Below are 18,624 nucleotides of genomic sequence, written 5' to 3'. Positions count from 1 at the left end.
TTCTTACTTTGGGTTTTAAGCAATGAGAGTGGAAATCAGTTATCATTCAAATAAAGATGCTTGCCAAATTGTCTACCCATTGCTTCTTGTGAGTCTTTCCAAATAACTTTGTGGGAATATTGCTCAGCATTTTTAATACAATCCTTTACCTGGGCCCAATTCCAAAATGTACAACTGGAAAATCCATTTAACTACACTTAACACAACCTTAATCAACTAAGCGTATTACAGATAATTTTAGTTAAAAGGAGACACGCTCAGATATCCTTCAAAAATGCACAAGAATGTCTCCTGAAAATGCATTTACTTAGGTGGAAAATAAAAACGAGAAACAAATTTTACATTTACAATCACACCTAAGAATAAATGTAAGAAGAGAGATACAAGAGGTACTCAGAACAATAAACATTATTGACTGAAATTACAGAAGGCCTAAGTAAATATTGAAAGAGCATGATTATGGGTTGGAGACTCACCCATATAGGTGCCAATTCTCCTCAATTTTTCTATAAATTCAATGCAATCCTAATCAAAATCTTCCCAGGTTTGGGTGTGTGTTATGAATGCAATTTTACAATCTGATTCTAAAACTTAAATTGACAAAGAGTTAAGAATAGCTAAGACATTCTTGAAAAACAGAAAGTAGGAGGGCTTCCCCTACTAAACAGCAAGATCTATTATAAAGTCATCATAATTGAGCGAGGTGTTAGAGCAGGCAAAGACAAATTCACGTAGGAGCTATACCCCAGATAGATAACAGGGCACATTTCTGCTTACAGAAGAATGCCAGTTAATATCTGCACAACAAATGGTAGAATCTGAATGATCACCGTTACACAATGACTGGTGAAACAACCGATGTTGGCCAACGATCACCACTGGGTGCTAACGTCTAAGGCGAAAGGTGAGGAATCAGATTGACGGCACCTGGAACCGTGTGAAAGATACTGCAAAGATAACGTGTGTCTTTCGCTGGGAGGCAACATATAGTACGGCTCCCTTGAGGAGGCACCACTGTCAATAACACAGTCTCCATCTGATCAAGCCCCTCGTTCTAACTACTAGGGGCTGGAATACCAAGAGTTCAGAACATGTGAAACTTGAGCACAAGTAATTTGGTCTCTTCAAAAAATAAAGAGGAAAAGAAGAGAGAAAGAGAGAGGGAGACAAAGAGAGACAAGGAAGGCAGACTTTTAAAAGAGATTTAAGCAATTTCTCAATCAAATGCAAGGTACAGATACTACTTGGCTACTGATTCAAATAAACCAACTGTTTACCACCATCACCACAAGAAAACATTTGTGAAGCTACAGGTAAGTTTCACTGTGACTAGTTATTTGAACATACTAAGGAATTGCTGTGAAATTTTTTGGTGTGATACTAGTACTATGGTTATTGGTTTCATTTTATCTTATTTTTTAATGTTTATTTATTTTTGAGAGAGAGAGAGAGAGAGAGAGAGAGAGAGCATGAGCAGGGGAGGGACAGACAAGAGAGGGAGACACAGAATCGAAAACAGGCTCCAGGCCCTGAGCTGTCAGCACAGAGCCCGATGCGGGGCTCGAACTCACAAACCGTGATATCATGACCTGAGCCAAAGTCAGATGCTTATCCAACTAAGCCACCCAGGTGCCCCTAGTACTACAGTTATTGTTAAGGAATCCTTTGTATAAATGTATACTGAAATTATTTATATCAAATAAGATATGATATTTAGGACTGACTTTAAAATAATCCAATAGAGCAAGGTTAGGAAAGGTTGGGAGTACAGATGAATCAAGATTAGATATGTCTTGATATTTGTTGAGGGTGACGTGTACGTGTGTGTTCATTATAGACCACACTTACTACTTTTCTATACATCTAAAAAATAAAAAAAATTAAGACAATAAAGACACCAGCTAGTAAATATCTTTACAATACATATATACATACACACACACACATACATATATGTATACATGTATATGTAGTATATAAAACAAGGATTAATATTCAGAATTGTTTTAAAACTGCAAATCAAAGGAAAAGGGGAGATAACCTAATCTTAGAAAACAAAAAAGAAACGGCTGGGACTTCGCAAAAGAAGAAATACACACAGCTAAAATGAACGAATAAAAAAATGAACAATCATATAAGATGTTCAACATGAGTACTAGTAAGAGAGAGGTAATTAAAATCACAAGTCATAGCTCAGCATTAAGGGCCACAGCCAAGCATTAAGGGCCTTTAATAAATTTAGCGCCGCTGAATTAATTTAGCACCAGCATTAAGGGGCTGGAGTGACAAGACCTCACACGCACTGCTGGTGGGAATGAAAACTAGTACAAAAAACATAGAAAACAACCTCCTATATTATCTTCAAATTGCATCTAGTTTGCCAATCTGGGATAGGATGTGCGTGAAAGCATTCACATCCTATGACTCAGCGAGCCCGGTCGTAGTTGTACAGAGAAAGTCTCTCATGTGAGTACGAAGAAGACGTGTACAAGAACGTACAAAACTGATAAATCGAATTGAGCGAACAAGAGCCACACACAACACAGACGAATCTCAAAACTTGTATTATGCAAAAGAAACAAATACAACCTTACAGTATGATTCTATTACATAAAGTTTCAAAACGAGCAAAATCTAAACAAAATATTGTCTAGAAATACATACACAATGAAGAAGAACAATGGCTAACACAGAGTCGGGCAAAAGTCGGGGTGAGGGGAGGAATAAAGATATTATTGCAGAGGCTTACATAAAGGTTTCTGAAGCACCGGTCAGTAATCTTTTATTTCTTCCTGTATGATGGGTGCTTATTCTGTTGTTACTCTTTAGAAAGACTCAGCATGGTCACCTGGGGGGCTCAGTCAGTTAAGCGTCTGACTTCAGCTCAAGTCACCATCTCACGGTCTGTCGGTTCGAGCCCACAGCGTCAGGCTCTATGCTGACCGCTCGGAGCCTGGAGCCTGCTTCCGATTCTGTGTCTCCCTCGCTCTCTGCCCCTCCCCTGCTCATGTTCTCTCTCTCTCTCTCTCTCTCTCTCTCTCTCCCTCTCTCTCTCTTTCTCTCTCTCTCTCTCTCAAAAATAAATAAACATTAAAAAAAAAACCAGAAAGGCAGCATGGTGAGGAGATGAATGTGCATATTCAACCAGACTGACTGGGTTGGTGAGAGGATTAAACGAGCTGAGATACGAAACAGCGCGTCACACTTAGCGTCACTCAGGCGTTCCCCGCCTTTCGGAAATTCACATCACGCCGCTTCTCTTTCACAAAAGGCCTGCCTCAGTACGTGCCTCTGCTAACCGCAAGATATCTAAAGAGGCTTTTTGCTTTTATGAAAAAAGGTGAAGTGAAAAGCGTGCTCGGCATCCATTCTGCAGGAGGCCATCCGAGATGCGGCACAGGCCGCGGCAGCCAGCGCAGCCCCACCTCACCCCTTCCCCAGCAACCACACTCAGTATCCGGCCGCCGTCGCTTTGCACCGTGCCTGTGAGCACCTGTGTTTCATCTCGATTGATTTTGTGCGTCTGTTAGCAAGACATGTCTAAGGTATCAGACAGGCCCAAGAGAGGAGATTTTTCGGGTCTGGGGATGCTAAAAATGTTTCCACATAAATTAACGGTAATTGCTTCTTTGTTTTACACCATGTCAGCTAATGAAAGGTATGACAGGAACGCTCTGCTCTCGGAGGAGGGAAGGGACGCGTACAGGTGTTAGTTATTAAATAAACTGGACATGTGTGTTCATTTGACAATTTAAAACTGAGAACAAAAGAAAATGATAAAAATCTGAAGGTGAAACTAACAAAAAGCATCAACAGGATTCTCTCCATGCGCTGCTGAGCACTGATGCAGCAGTTACACTGACGATCGCATCTGCTGACTTAGACGTGGCAAACGATCCTTGTAGCAGGAGTCCTCTCTGCAACGAGCCACGGGCCACTTCCAAGGCGGTTTTCTCTTGTTTTTGAAGAGCATTTTGGAAAGAATCCAAAGCGAGGCCTTGCTTAATTTAATTAAAAATCGTGTAATATCTGGTCATTTCATTGCATTAAGAGCTTTCAAAAACACAAAGGAAAGGTTTAGATTTAGGCCCCAGTGCTTCCCCGAAGAAGCAGAAAGCTTTACAAAACATTTAGCAAAATAAAACTATTCTTTTTTTTTTTAATTTTTTTTTTCAACGTTTATTTATTTTTGGGACAGAGAGAGACAGAGCATGAACGGGGGAGGGGCAGAGAGAGAGGGAGACCCAGAATCGGAAACAGGCTCCAGGCTCCGAGCCATCAGCCCAGAGCCTGACGCGGGGCTCGAACTCACGGACCGCGAGATCGGACCTGGCTGAAGTCGGACGCTTAACCGACTGCACCACCCAGGTGCCCCTAAAACTATTCTTAATGAAGTGAGGTGTAAAACTGAGAATGGAAAATTGTAATGAGATTATTCAAGGACCATGATTATTACCTCACGATCATGAGTTTACATAGTTGTATATAACCATGTAAACACTCAAGTTCATTTTTAAAACCCTTTGCAAGTAGTGTATTTATTTCAATCAAGACAATATTTCCAAATCATCCTTTCCTACCTTGAATATAAGAATTTTTATGAAATTATTTTCTCCCTAAATCCAAGCTTGAAGTTAATAATTGTGGCATTATTATAGTAAAAACCGGAAGCATCTAAAAGATATAACTGTGTCTGTATGAGTACATACAGTAGATTACACAAATGTTTGCATACATACAGAAGAATCTGGAAGAATATACATAAATTGCCACTAGGTCGGTTCCATCCGGATAGTGTGGAACAATGTGCAGTCCCACTTACACACTGCAGCAGTTTGATTTTTTTTTTTACAATGAATACGCATTATTTTGTTTTAGGTTACTAGCATGCTTTCCTTAAAACTAGCTGTTATCGGTGAATTACAAAGGTAAAATATATTCATGGTAAAGAACGGACGCGCAAACAAAAACAAAAATCATCCCTAAGTGCACCAATAGGAGATAACCATGGATCACATAAGAGACCATTCATACCTTTGTAAGGTGTCCCCACAGTTGTTGCATATACACTCTTTTCATAGTTCTTCAAACGGTCTTCTAAATTGTGAATCTAAAAGTAACAAATACTCAAATTGTATCATAAGATTCACACAGAAACCATATGTAAAAACAAGGGCTTCTGTAGGCACTAGGTTCTTTTATACTTAAGACAGAATACAGGCAAATACAATTAATACGAATGGTTTCGTAGATATGGCACCAAAAGCCATATCTACAACAAACAAAAGAGAAACATATCTACAACATATCTACAACACACGACATAGAGAAACATATCTACAACAACAAAAGGGAAAATATACAAAATGACCTTTATCAAAAGTAAAACTTTTGTGCCTCAAAGGATATTATCAAGAAACTCAAAAGAGAACCCACAAAATGGAGAAAATACTTGCAAATCACATACCCGATAAGGGACTTGTATCTAGCATGCAAGTGTGAAGCGTACAACTAAACACGAAACCAAATAACCCAACTAAAAAATGAGCAAAGGACTTGAACAGACATTGTTCCAGATAAGACATGCAAATGGCCAACAAGCAGATAATAGGATGCTCGACATCATCAGTCATTAGGAAAATGCAAATGAAAACCATAATGAGAAACCACCTCATACCAACTACCATGGCTATATCCAAAACACTTGTTGGTGAGGATGTGGAAAAACTGGAATCCTTATAACTTTGTTGGTGTGAACATAAAATGGTGCCACCACGTAAAATAGTTTGGCGGTTCATCAAAAAGCGAAACATATAATTACCACATGATCTAGCAATTCCACTCCTGGGTATACATACCCCAAAAAACTGGAAATAGGTACTCAAACCAAAACTTGTACATAATGTTCCTGGTGGCACTATTCGTAATAGCCAAAAGGTAGAAACACCCCAAACATTCATAAACTGATGAATGGATAAGCAAAGTACGGTATATCCATATAATGAAATAGTATTCAGCCATAAAAAAGTATCAAGTACTGATACATGCCACAATGATGAATCTTAGAAACATCATGCTAAGCAGAAGAAGCCACATAAGAAAGCTAGGTTTTGGGGCGCCTGGGTGGCTCGGTCGGTTAAGCGTCCGAGTTTGGCTCAGGTCATGATCTCACGGTCCGTGAGTTCGAGCCCCGCGTCGGGCTCTGTGCTGACAGCTCAGAGCCTGGAGCCTGTTTCAGATGCTGTGTCTCACTCTCTCTCTGCCCCTCCCCTGTTCATGCTCTGTCTCTCTCTGTCTCAAAAATAAATAAATGTTAAGAAAAAAAATTAAAAAAAAAAAAAGAAAGCTAGGTTTTATATGCTTATATTTACAAAAGATACTCATAACAGGCAAATTCACAGACACAGGAGTAGATCAGCGGTTGTCAAAAGGTAACAAGGAATGACTGCTTAATGGGTTAGGAGGTTTTCTGATGGGGTGATGAAGAATTCTGGAACTAGATAATGGTAATTGTTTCACAACACTGTGAATGAACTAAATGTCAATGAACTATGCACTTTGGTTAAGATGGTCAATGTTACGTTATGTGTATTCTGCAACCATAAAAATAACTAATACAAAAATTGCCATGCTGGCAGTTGGAAAATTTGAGGATGCTAAAAGAAGGGAATTTTAAGGCAGCAATCTTGAGAATAGATGAGAAAAGATAAACCACTGGGAAGTAGGAAAAAATTAAGGAGCATTGGGACTCAGCATCCATAATTTTTTTTAAAAATATTGTGAAAATTTTCTATCATACTCAGCCACAGAGAATATAGTACAATTAATGCCCATATGCCCATCCATTACCTAAGTTCAACGATTACCAAGATTTTTGTATGTATGACTTTTTAAGAAAACTGGAAAATCCCCAGAGATGTAGCCTTCAAACAGCCTGCTGACTTGTGTCATTCTCTCTCCGGAGTTTGGAAAAAAAGACTACTAAAGATGATGCACCACAGACACACATACACTGGGACTTTTATGCTTGTGCATCCTTTTAGGCACATACACATAATCCTTTTTAAATCTAATAATTGGACAATATATGGACAAAACTTATTCAAGTAAGACAATTTAGCCACTAGGAAAAAGTAGTAAAAATTGATGTCAAATATATTTTTCCCTCTGATAAAAACAAGAAAATTCCCTTTCTAATTTTTTTTAATGTTGATTTATTTTTGAGACAGAGAGAGAGAGAGAGAGAGAGAGAGAGAGAGAGCGAGGGAGGGGCACACAGAGAAAGAGGGAGACACGGAATGCAAAGAGGCTCCAGGCTCTGAGCTGTCAGCACAGAGCCTGATGCGGGGCTTGAACTCACAAACTGTGAGATCATGACCTGAAGCGAAGTCAGATGTTTAACCGACTGGGCCACCCAGGTGCCCCAGAAAATTGCTTTTTTAAAAAACTTAAGTTATTACAAATTAAACAAAAATTCTTATCCAAGATGTTAAGCACTGGAAAGAGTAAGACGCAAATGTTCTTGTTTAAATACATGCGATCGATCACAAATTTAAGAGATATCCTCTAGCACATTCGGATTTGGGAATAAAATTTCCTGTGTAAGACAAAATGGCAAAGCCAACTATTAAATCAGTATGCTATCAGGTCTTTTTTAAAACTTAGCTAAATGAGATCCAAGTACATACTAATGTAAATTGTAAGGCAGTCAGTTTCAAACAGAAGGCACCGATTAAACCCGTACCTGTTCTCTGAACTCTTGCTCTTTCAACTTTGAATCACTGATTAGAGTAGTCTTCTGTGCTAGTTGTGTCTGAAAGAACAAAAGTCAGATCTGAAGCGCGTATGAATTTCATCACCGCCTGAATATACTACTATATTGCTTCGTAAAATTTTCCTTGCTAAAACAGTTACCTTTATGTTTCAACTCAAAACACAAAATACTCCTGAATACAAGACACAATACAATACAATATACAATATACTGCCTTCAGTCAAATTCAATGAAGAACTAGTCTTACCTGTAACTCCATAATTGTTACCTGAAAATGGAAAAGAAAAAAAATGAGTGGCTACTACACTAAAATCTGTAACAAACAATAAAATAGAATAAAGGAAATAACTAGAAATTAAAAACTTAGTCTTTTGGAAGTGATAAGATTTGAGATGAGACAACTTTAAATATTTGCTTTTAACCTGGTCTATTTTGTTACACAAACTATTGTAGTGTGGATGCATACCAACATAGGTAAACACAAAGAAAAAGTACTGGAAATTCACTCACCAAACTCCTAACAACGATTACTACTTGGCAAGGACAGGTGCCCACCAGAGCAGGCTCATTCTATATACTTAAGTATTATCTCTTTTATAACAAGAATATATTCATTTATTATTTCTATGATTCAAAAAAATTAAACATATTAACATCTATTTAAAGCATATCGGCCCCTTAGGGAAACTTCTAGAGGACAATTTCTGGGAATCCACTCGAAGCTATAATCACAAACTATTCTTCATTGAACTCAACACTGATACATAACTCACTGTCTCCCAGAAGCATCAAAGATGCTCAAGAAAGGATAAAAACTCATGAAGAATAAAAACATTTTTTAGCGTAGAAATAATAATTAAGGATTTTTTTAATGTTTATGTAATTTTGAGAGAGAGAACAGGGGAGAGGAAGAGAGAGAGAGAGAGAGAGAGAAAGAGAGAGGGAGAGACTGAGGATCTGAAGTGGGTCCGCTCTGTCAGCAGAGAGTCTGACGCGGGACTCGAACTCACAAACCGCGAGATCACGACCTGAGCCAAAGTCAGATGCTTAACCAACTGAGCCACCCAGCCGCCCCCATTTCTCTCCCCTTTCTTTTGACACAAGGTAAAGGACTCAGGAGACCTTCTGAATATTAATTTCATGTTTCAATACTGGAAGGCATCCCAACACAGGTCAAAGTAACACTACACGCAACGAGGCTTATTCTGATAGTAAGGAAAAGAACACGTAGTGAAGTACATGTACTCTCCTCAGAGAACTAATGTTTAACAGCACCGGGTCTATTCAAATCGTGACCAGATGGCAAAAACCAACAACAGGAAAACTAACTTGCAACTATTAAAGAAATAGAGAAAGAGTCCAGTAAACCTGCTGGGTGCTAACTGCTAAGATATATGCACAAGTAGCGCAGCTCAGCAGAGCCCCTTATAAAGGCTTCTCCTCTCCATCTGGAAGAAGTGATCCAGGCAACGGCTTGTCTAGAAAATTGCTCCCTGGTAACTGACATTCTATAATGAATCCTCTACAGCTCTCGACGAGGAGGTCACGAACCTCATGGCCTCAGGCCGGTACCCTGTCCGGCGTCTCGAACTGGGGCCCACAAGCCCTATCAGCGTGCGTTTGCTGGGGTGCAGACCGGGAAAGGTAGCCACACGGCAAACATGGCCTATCTTCATAGCAGCGATTATACGGCTGGAATTCTAAACATGCCTAGTTATGTACTGCCAGGTAGCCCTGAATCCAGTCCCATTTTCCAAAATAATCCCACTACATTTGCCTCTAGTCCATTAACCAAGGAGAAAAACAGAAATTGTTTTTCTTACTCATAAATAACCAAAAACAATTTATGTGACTATAAATAAGGATGTATTATAGGAGAGAATATAAGGTCTATATGAATATTTAGCACAGAATATAAAAATTTAAAATTATCATATTTTCAGTGTGCCTGGATGACTCAGCCAGTTGGGCGTCCGACTTCGGCTCAGGTCATGGCCTCATGCTCATGAGAGTCCCCGTGTCGGACTCTGTGCTGACACCTCGGAGCCTGGAGCCTGCTTCGGATTCTGTGTCTCTAGCTCCCTCTGTCCCTCCCCCACTCATGCTCTGTCTCTCAAAAATAAATAAAAACATTACAAACTTTTTTTTAATTATCCAATTTTCTATGGACGCTTTTTGCCTAAGCCCCTGGGCAATGAGGTTCACTTTCCGCTGTATTCTTTCTTTCTAAGGAAAAGACTAAGAAGCATTGCTGTAACAGAAATGTCCAGGGGTGCCTGGGTGGCTCAGTCGGTTAAGCATCCGACTTCAGCTCAGGTCGTAATCTCGTGGTTCGTGAGTTCAAGCCCCACATCGGGCTCCGTGCTGACAGCTGGGAGCCTGGATCCTGCTTCGGATTCTGTGTCTCCCTCTCTCTCTGCCCCTTTCCTGCTCACACTCAATCTCTCTCTCTCTCTCTCTCAAAATAAATAAATAAATATTTTTTTTAAAAATTAGAAAAAAAAAATGTCCAGGCTCAGAATGCCTGGGTGGCTCAGTTGGTCGAGCGTCTGACTCTTTTTGGCTCAGGTCATGATCTCACAGTTCAGGAGATCGAGCCCTGTGTTAGGCTCTGCACTGACAGTGCAGAGATTCTCTCTCTGTCTCTCTCTCTCTCTGCCCCTCTCCCACTCATGTGCACACACACACTCTCTAAATAAATAAATAAACATTAAAAAAAAAAAAAAAAAAGAAATGTCTAGGCTTTGAAGTCTGGCAGATGAGGTTTAAATTCCCAACATAACATTTATAGTGTGAGCTTGGACACTTTATTTAACCTCTATGAACCTCGGTTTCACTGCCTATAAAACAGAGGCAAAAACCTCTCTCCTCAAGGTTTTGGATAGGATTAAATGAGGTAGGTATGCATGTTAGCAGGCAAGTCAAATGACAGAAATGACAGTGTCTTTAAGAAACAGCAGCAAAGGGGCGCCTGGGTGGCGCAGTCAGTTAAGCGTCCGACTTCAGCCAGGTCACGATCTCGCGGTCCGTGAGTTCGAGCCCCGCGTCAGGCTCTGGGCTGATGGCTCAGAGCCTGGAGCCTGTTTCCGATTCTGTGTCTCCCTCTCTCTCTGCCCCTCCCCCGTTCATGCTCTGTCTCTCTCTGTCCCAAAAATAAATAAACGTTGGAAAAAAAAATTAAAAAAAGAAACAGCAGCAAAGACCAGTTCCCCTCACTTTATCATTGCTAGGATTCTCCTCCTGATGCAGCCTTTGCTGGTATTTATTCTGTAGCTCCTCGAGTTGAGTCTGGAGGTCCATTACTTTAGCAGTCATTTCCTCTTCACGAGCCTTTAGGATAAAGACAAACAAACAAGTGTTAATTAACGTATCAAAAAGAACATCATGGAGAGGCAACGCAGTATACGGAAAACCACCTCTGAGGGAGAAACAAATACCTAAACAGTTTGGAGGCACAAACCACTGTTTCTGTGATCGGTCATGACTATGCTCTGCACACCTTCTTTCATATCCCACTTTAAACACTATGCTCGCCATTCCTACGATATCACTGTTCCCTCTCACTCCCTCTGTCCCCACCCCATAAAGCCCATTGAGCAGTGTCTTTCCCCTGAAGCTAGGACTCTCAGGTTTGAACAACCAGCAGGTGTTCGCCAGGTGGTGACAGAACTCGGACACAGAGCCTGTGTGTTAGGACTCTGCCCTTTTCCACATTAGGATTTGATTTCCAGAAAATACCCGTTCACATAAACGAGTAGGGGGCGCCTCAGTGGCACAGGCGGTTAAGCGTCCAACTCTTCTCTTGGCTCAGGTCACGATCTCATGGTTTTGGAGTTCGAGTCGCGAGCTGGGCTCTGTGCTGACAGTGGGGAGCCTGCTTGGGATTCTCTCACTCTCTGCCCTGCCCCTCCCCTGCTCATGCTGTCTCCCTTTCTCTCTCTCAAAATAAATAAATAAACTTATTTATGATGGCGTGGAGCCTGCTTCAGATTCTGTCTCTCCTCCTCTCTGCCCTCCACTTGTGCTTGCTCTCTCTCTCTCAAATAAATAAACTTAAAAAAAATTATAAACTAGTACTTTTAGGCACAGCAGTGCTCAACCAGCTAGTAACATACTGATCACAAGAAGTTGTGCAGGCCTTCCCCAACCCTTTGGAAAAGCCGTGAAAATCAAGAAATGATTCTTTGTCCTGGTTCAGTACACCTGCACATCTATACATGTGCCTCCCAACACCACCAGTGGTTCTCTGGGCTAAAATGTTCAACTAAAGTCTAGGTAAAAAAAAAAAAAAAAAAAAAAAAAGATAAGTTATTGTCCAGTGTATTAGTAGCCATGTAATGTCTCCATTTGCCCCAAACTTAACAAAAAAACAAAAACAAAAACAAACAAACAACAACAACAAAAAAACAAAGCTGAAAAAGTATATGTGACTTATCGGTCCAAAACTCCTACTTAGAAAACTTGGTATTCAAATCATTCTCTCTTCTGCTTTGATTACCTTGTAAAGGCTATTGCCCATTCTAGATTTCTTCATTTGTCTTGATAACTGCCCTGACTTATCATACAGAGCAGTCCAGACCTCTTCTTGCTCTTATAAATCTTGCAATAACCTTTGTGCTGAAAGAACATTTGGAATTGGAATATTGATCAGATTTGAGTAATGAAGACAGGACAAGTGTTTGCTGAGTAAGAAGCTAAACAGGAAAAGCAGCAACCAACGGGTATGTGATGTAACAGATGCTGACTGGACAGGATCATCATCCCCAAAAACAAACAAAAAGAAACAGGCCCCTGGCACAAAACAAGGCAACAAACCACGGGGACACTTGGAAAATGTACTTTTAAATGCCACTTGTCACGAAACAGACCAACTGAGAAAGACTGAACCCCTTCCGGCAACATAAGCAGGGCCATCTGGTAACCAGCCTCCTCAGACATCTCCCCACTGAGGCTCGCTTGAACCTAGCCTCCACCCCTAAAACACCAGCAACCACAAACTCTTGTCAATGTTATTGCCCACGGTCTTGGTTTACTGTTTTTATTCTACCACGGCATATCCTGTGTGGACGTCTATGTCAATGTGGTTTAGGCACCTTTGAAAGGATCACCTCTACAGCTACTTATTCAGTTGGGCTCAGGTTTTAATACGACAATCAGCGATGTCTGACATTTCCTGTGACAGTTGTGGGACACCAATCTACAGTAAACCCTCTAAGAATTAGGAGAAAAATCCCTTCTGTATTATTTTGTACTTTAAGAAACAATTTTGTAACTTCCTTTATAAAAGTATTCTAGTCTCTTGGAGGAGGAAAAAAAAGTACTGTTTACTTCAAAGTAAAAACAATAAAGAAAACTCATTAAATTCAATGTTAACGCACACCATGGAAATTATGTTTGAGCGTCTAGTTATTACACCAAAGCCAAATCACTAAAATGCAGCCCATGTCAAAAGGAAACCAGTTTTGTATCATGTAGCCATGATACAAAACTTCCTCCCAGTGGGATTGCTTGGAGTTGGGACCAGGCTATTACTTAAGCTCACTTAGGTGAGCACTCCGTTCTTCCTTGAAGATGTCACCAGTCCCTCTTCCCAAACGAATTCTTGCCTGCTGTACCACGTGCCTCCTCTTTCGCATTCACCAAGTATCTGGTCTGTGCCAAGTACATAGCTAGGTCCTCAAGACTAGAGATGATAAACAAAACCCCTCCCCACAAAATGCCTGTAATCTAGGAGAAAGGACAGATAACATTAATATTTTCCTACACGCGTTATTATGTATGAAAAAAGTTACATGTTATAAGTGAAGTGATGAGTACAGGTGAGTATCAAAAGAACACAGATGCAATTAATTCTATTTAAGGAGTTCAAAAAAAAACTGTAAGGGAAAACAGTATGATGCAAAAAAAAAAAATTCGAAAAGCAAACTTTCGGTAGAAAAGGGAAAAAATAAGAACATATTTCATTTTTGTTTCTGTTTACATAAGACAACACTGGAATATTATTACAGAAACTAATCATTGACTTCTGGTTCAACATGGCGACATAGGAAGGTCCTGAACTCACCTCCTCCCACAGACACACTGTGTCTCCAACTACATATGAAACAATTTCCTCTTCAAAAAAACAAAACAAGAAACAAAAGCCTGGCTGAGTGATGACCACACATCAGGCAAAGAGGGGGAAAAAACACACTGAAGAGGGCAGGAGAGGCTAAGATACAACCTTGCTAAACCCCATCCCCAGTGTTACAACCAACAACTGGGAGGAAACTCAAAACCCAGAACTTCTCCCTGAGGACTGAAGGGTTTGAAACCCACACTGGGCATCCCAACTTTTAAGACATATACTTCAGAGACAAGCCCCCAATACATCTAACTTTGAAAACCAACAGGGCTCCCATCCTGAGACCCACAAACTGTAGTGATCTGAGTAACCATTCTTAACGTTTATTTATTTTTGGGACAGAGAGAGACAGAGCATGAATGGGGGAGGGGCAGAGAGAGAGGGAGACACAGAATCAGAAACAGGCTCCAGGCTCCGAGCCATCAGCCCAGAGCCTGACGCGGGGCTCGAACTCACGGACCGCGAGATCGTGACCTGGCTGAAGACGGACGCTTAACCGACTGCGCCACCCAGGCGCCCCTGAGTAACCATTCTTAAAGGGCTCACCAAGGTGCCTGGACTCACCCACCCCGGGGCCCAGCTCACAGGTGGCCAACTGCACCCAGACCTCAAGTGAAGGGGACGCACTTGCTTACATTAAAGCGTCTGCCTGAAGGGCAGACATCTGATTTAACACACACATCTAGGAGGCCACAGAACGCTCTCCAGGGACACAGACTGGCGGGTGCTATTTTTGCATGCTCCCTTTGACACGTTCCAGAGCACCAGTATCTCCCAGAAGGCAGAAGGTGCCTGGATTTTTGCAGCTGCCAAGGTAGGTAGGGGACACCTCCTGATCACATTGCTCTGGAGGTCCGGGGAGCTTGTGTGCCTAGTCTCATGAGACTGTCATAATCAATGTCACCCAGAAAGGAACCCCATCTGGGGTCCCAATTTTTACAGCTGCTGCCAGGGAACACTGCTACATTTCCTGGCTCTAGTGGACATTGGTCATGGATCCTGCATAAATGTACAGGAGAAAGGTCTTAAACAGCTACCACCCCAAGGGCAAAGCAAGAGGCAACAGACGCAGGAGTTCAGAGTTTCTGTGAAGGAGGCCTATTGGCTCATCACCATGACGGCGGCCTAAGGAGAAGGCTTCTGCGGAAACCAGCACGTGAGGGCAGAATGTAATCCTTTCCTTGGGCCATCTTCGAGCGCGCCCTCTGCCACCCTCCAGAGCACCTGTCTCCTGGATGAGACGCGTCTGGTCCCCTGGTTTTTGCCACTACTGCTCACGGGACACCCTTGATCACCAGGCCCTGGTGGCTGGGACGGCTTGCGTTTCTGGACCCCATGGGACTATGGCAACTGGAGAGCCGGTTCTTCGCAGACTGCCACCCCCGGGGCGCTGCGCAGAGAGCGGACTGAAGTACACCCGGAAATCTTACTGTGAAGGAGGCCTCTTTGCTTGTCCCGGAGCCTTGGCCCGAAGGGCAGGCTTCAGGTTTGGCTCACATTTTGTGGCCAGTGGAGCTGCTCTCAAGGAACACAGGCTGTGCATGTCATTAGGGGGCTCTCCCCGCCTCTGCCGTGCTCCAGCTTACCAGTATCACCCAGAAAAGAGCTTATAAATTCATTTGGAGCCCTGAGTTTTGGGACTGCCACCCAGGGTACCCACCCAGATTGCCTACCTCTGGTGGCCAGCAGGACTCACACTTGCTTACAGTCCCACAGGACTGTGTATGTTTGCCTACGGTTAAAAGCTGATACCTGAGGGTCGGGCTTCCAGTCAGCATGAATCTAGGCGCTGAGATCCTCCCTTCTGAAATACTGACAGGTGGCCGCACTTCCTCAACTACTGGGAACCATTAAAAAATATAACAGGCTGCTCGGACAAGCACAAAGGATTAAGAGAAAAGCAACAACTGAGGCAGGGCTGAATAGTACGATTCATCTCCTACATGAGGCCACTCCTTCAAGACTGAGAGGGGTGGTTGTTTCATCTACTGTATAATCACTTATAAAGCTAGTTTACAGTTAAAAGACAAAAATAGTAAAAATAATTATGGTTATAATAATGAATAAAGATAAAAAGAAGACATAAAACGAGGGGCACCTGGATGGCTCAGTTGGTTAAGCATCTGACTTCAGCTCAGGTCATGATCTCATGGTTTGTGAGTTCAAGTCCCACATGGGGCTTGCTGCTCTCAGTGCAGAGCCTGCTTCAGATCCCCTGTCTCTCTCTCTCTCTCTCTCTGCTCCTCCCCTGCTGTGCTCTCTCTCTCTCAAAAGTAAATAAACATTATTAAAAAAATGTAGAATGTAACATCGAAAACAAAAATGTCACAGAGTGATTATAATGCTGGGCTTTACAATAGAATCAAGCTTACGTTATCGACTTAAAATACTGTTATAAGTTGTTTTATGTAAGCCTCATGTTAATCACGAAGCAAAAACTATCGTAAATACACAAAAGAGAAATATAAACATACGGCCAAAGAAAGTCATCAAACCATAAACAAAGAGAACAGGAAAATCAGCATGGAACAGAGAGGAACTACAAAAACAGCCAGAAAACAATGAACAAAATGGCAATAAGCATACACTTATCAAGAATTACTTTAAATGTAAATGGACTAAATTTTCCAATCAGAAGACTCAGGATGCCTAAATACATTAAAATCAAGACCCATCCGGGGCATCTGGGTGGCTCAGTCGGTTAAGTGACCAACTTCAGCTCAGGTCATGATCTCACGGTTTGTGAGTTCGAGGCCCACAACAGGCTCTGTGCTGACAGCTCAGAGTCTGGAGCCTGCTTCGGATTCTGTGTCTCCCTCTCTCTCTCTGTCCCTCCCCTGCTCATGCTGTCTCTCAAAAATAAATAAACATTAAAAAAATTTTTTTAAAACAAGACCCATCTATATGCTGCCCACAAGAGACTCGCTTTATTTTTTTTAGTTAATTTATTTTTGAGAGAGAGAGACCAAGTGGGATGGGGGAAGAGAGAGAGAGAGAGAGAGAGAGAGAGAGAGAGAGAGGGAGAATCTCAAGCAGACTCTGCACTGTCAGCACAGAGCCCAACTCGGGGCTTGAACCCACTAACTATGAGATCGTGACCTGAGCTGAAATCCAGTCAGACGCTTAACCAGTTGAGCTACCCAGGCACCCCTAGAGATTCACTTTAGATGTAAGGATACACACACCAAAAGTAAAAGGATGAGAAAAGGTATTCCATGCAAATGTAAACAACAACAACAAAAAGCCAGGGAGAATATCAGACAAAATAAGACTTTAAAACAAAGACTGTAAAATCAGAGACAAAGAAGGATATCACATAGTGAGTGATAAAGGGGTCAGCTCAACAAAAAAGACAAAACTTTTACAAATATTTATGCACCCAACATATGCAGACCTAAATATATAAAGCAAATGCTAACAGACCTAAAGGGAGTAATAGACAGTAATACAATAATAGTGGGGGACTGTAAACCCCACTTACATCAATGGATAGATCATCCAGGCATACATAGATAATCAATAAGGAAATAATGGCCTTAAGTGACATATTACACCAAATGAACTTAACAGAAATATACAGAATACTCCATCCAAAAACAAGAGAATACACATTCTTCTCAAGTGCACATGGAACATTTTCCAAGATAGATCATATGTTAGGCCACAAAACAAGTCTTAATAAAGTTAGAGGATTGAACTCTATCAAGCATCTTTTCCAACCACAACAGTATGAAACTAGAAATTAATTACACAAAGAAAACTAGAAGGCATAGCCCAGGGAATATAGTCCATAATACTGAAATAGCATTGTATGTTGATAGATGGTAGTTATACTTATGGTGAGTGTAGCGTAACATATAGAGAAGCTGAATCTCTATGTTGTACACCTGAAACTAATGTAACGTTATGTGTCAACTGTCCCAAATAGAATTTTTTTAAAAAACACACACAAAGAAAACTGGAAAATTCACAAGTATGTAGAGAATAACCACATGCTACTAAACAACCAATGGGTCAAAGTAGAAATCAAAAGAAAAAAAATCTTGAGACAACAATGGAAATAGAACACACTAAAATCTATAGGATGGCAGCAAAAGCAGTTCTGAGGGAAGTCCATAGTGATAAATACCTACTTCAAGACGCACGAAAATTCTCAAATAAACAACCTAACTTTACGTACACCTCAAGGAACTAGAAAAAGACTGAATGAAGCCCAGAGTTAGCAGAAGAAAGGAAATAACACATTGGAGCAGAAATAAATGATCTAAAGACTAAAAACACAATAGAAAATTGATCAATAAAACTAAGAGCTGGTTTCTCTAAAAAGATACACAAAATTGACGAAACTTTAGACTCTCCAGGGAAAAAAAAAGAAAGAAAAATCAAATAAATGAAATCAGAAATCAAAGAGAAGTGACAACTGATATCACAGAAATACAAGAATCATAAAACACTACAATGAAAAATTCCAAGTTAACAAATTGGACAGCCTAGCAGAAACGGATAAATTCCTAGAAACATATAACCTACCAACACTAAGTCATGATGAAGTAGAAAAATCTGAACAGACCAATTACTGGTAATGAGATTGAATCAGTCATCAAAAACCTCCCAATAAACAAAAGTCCAGGACCAGAAGACTTCACAGGTGAAATGTACTGAACATCCAAAGAAGAATTAATACTAATTATTATTTCTTAAACCTCTTCCAGAAAAACAGAAGAAG

At 41.0% G+C, this 18,624-nt stretch overlaps 1 protein-coding gene across 4 annotated transcripts in view; it reads right to left on the bottom strand.

Moving 5' to 3' along the window:
- GOLGA4 (golgin A4) overlaps window positions 1-18,624 on the bottom strand; it is a 126,739-nt gene that overhangs the window by 17,864 nt on the left and 90,251 nt on the right. For all 4 annotated transcript variants that reach the window (XM_047875107.1, XM_047875111.1, XM_047875110.1 and 1 more), the window contains 4 exons: window positions 10,991-11,104; window positions 8,022-8,042; window positions 7,745-7,813; window positions 5,035-5,110 (listed from right to left, as the gene is read on the bottom strand). In XM_047875107.1, coding sequence (XP_047731063.1) covers window positions 5,035-5,110; window positions 7,745-7,813; window positions 8,022-8,042; window positions 10,991-11,104 — 280 coding nt within the window. The remainder of the gene's footprint in view (window positions 1-5,034; window positions 5,111-7,744; window positions 7,814-8,021; window positions 8,043-10,990; window positions 11,105-18,624) is intronic.

This window comes from Prionailurus viverrinus, chromosome C2 (genome assembly GCF_022837055.1).
Source record: "Prionailurus viverrinus isolate Anna chromosome C2, UM_Priviv_1.0, whole genome shotgun sequence".
Taxonomy (NCBI): Eukaryota; Metazoa; Chordata; class Mammalia; order Carnivora; family Felidae; genus Prionailurus; species Prionailurus viverrinus.
The sequence above is the reverse complement of the archived record's forward strand: the minus strand, read 5'-3'. Positions and strand labels throughout refer to the sequence as shown.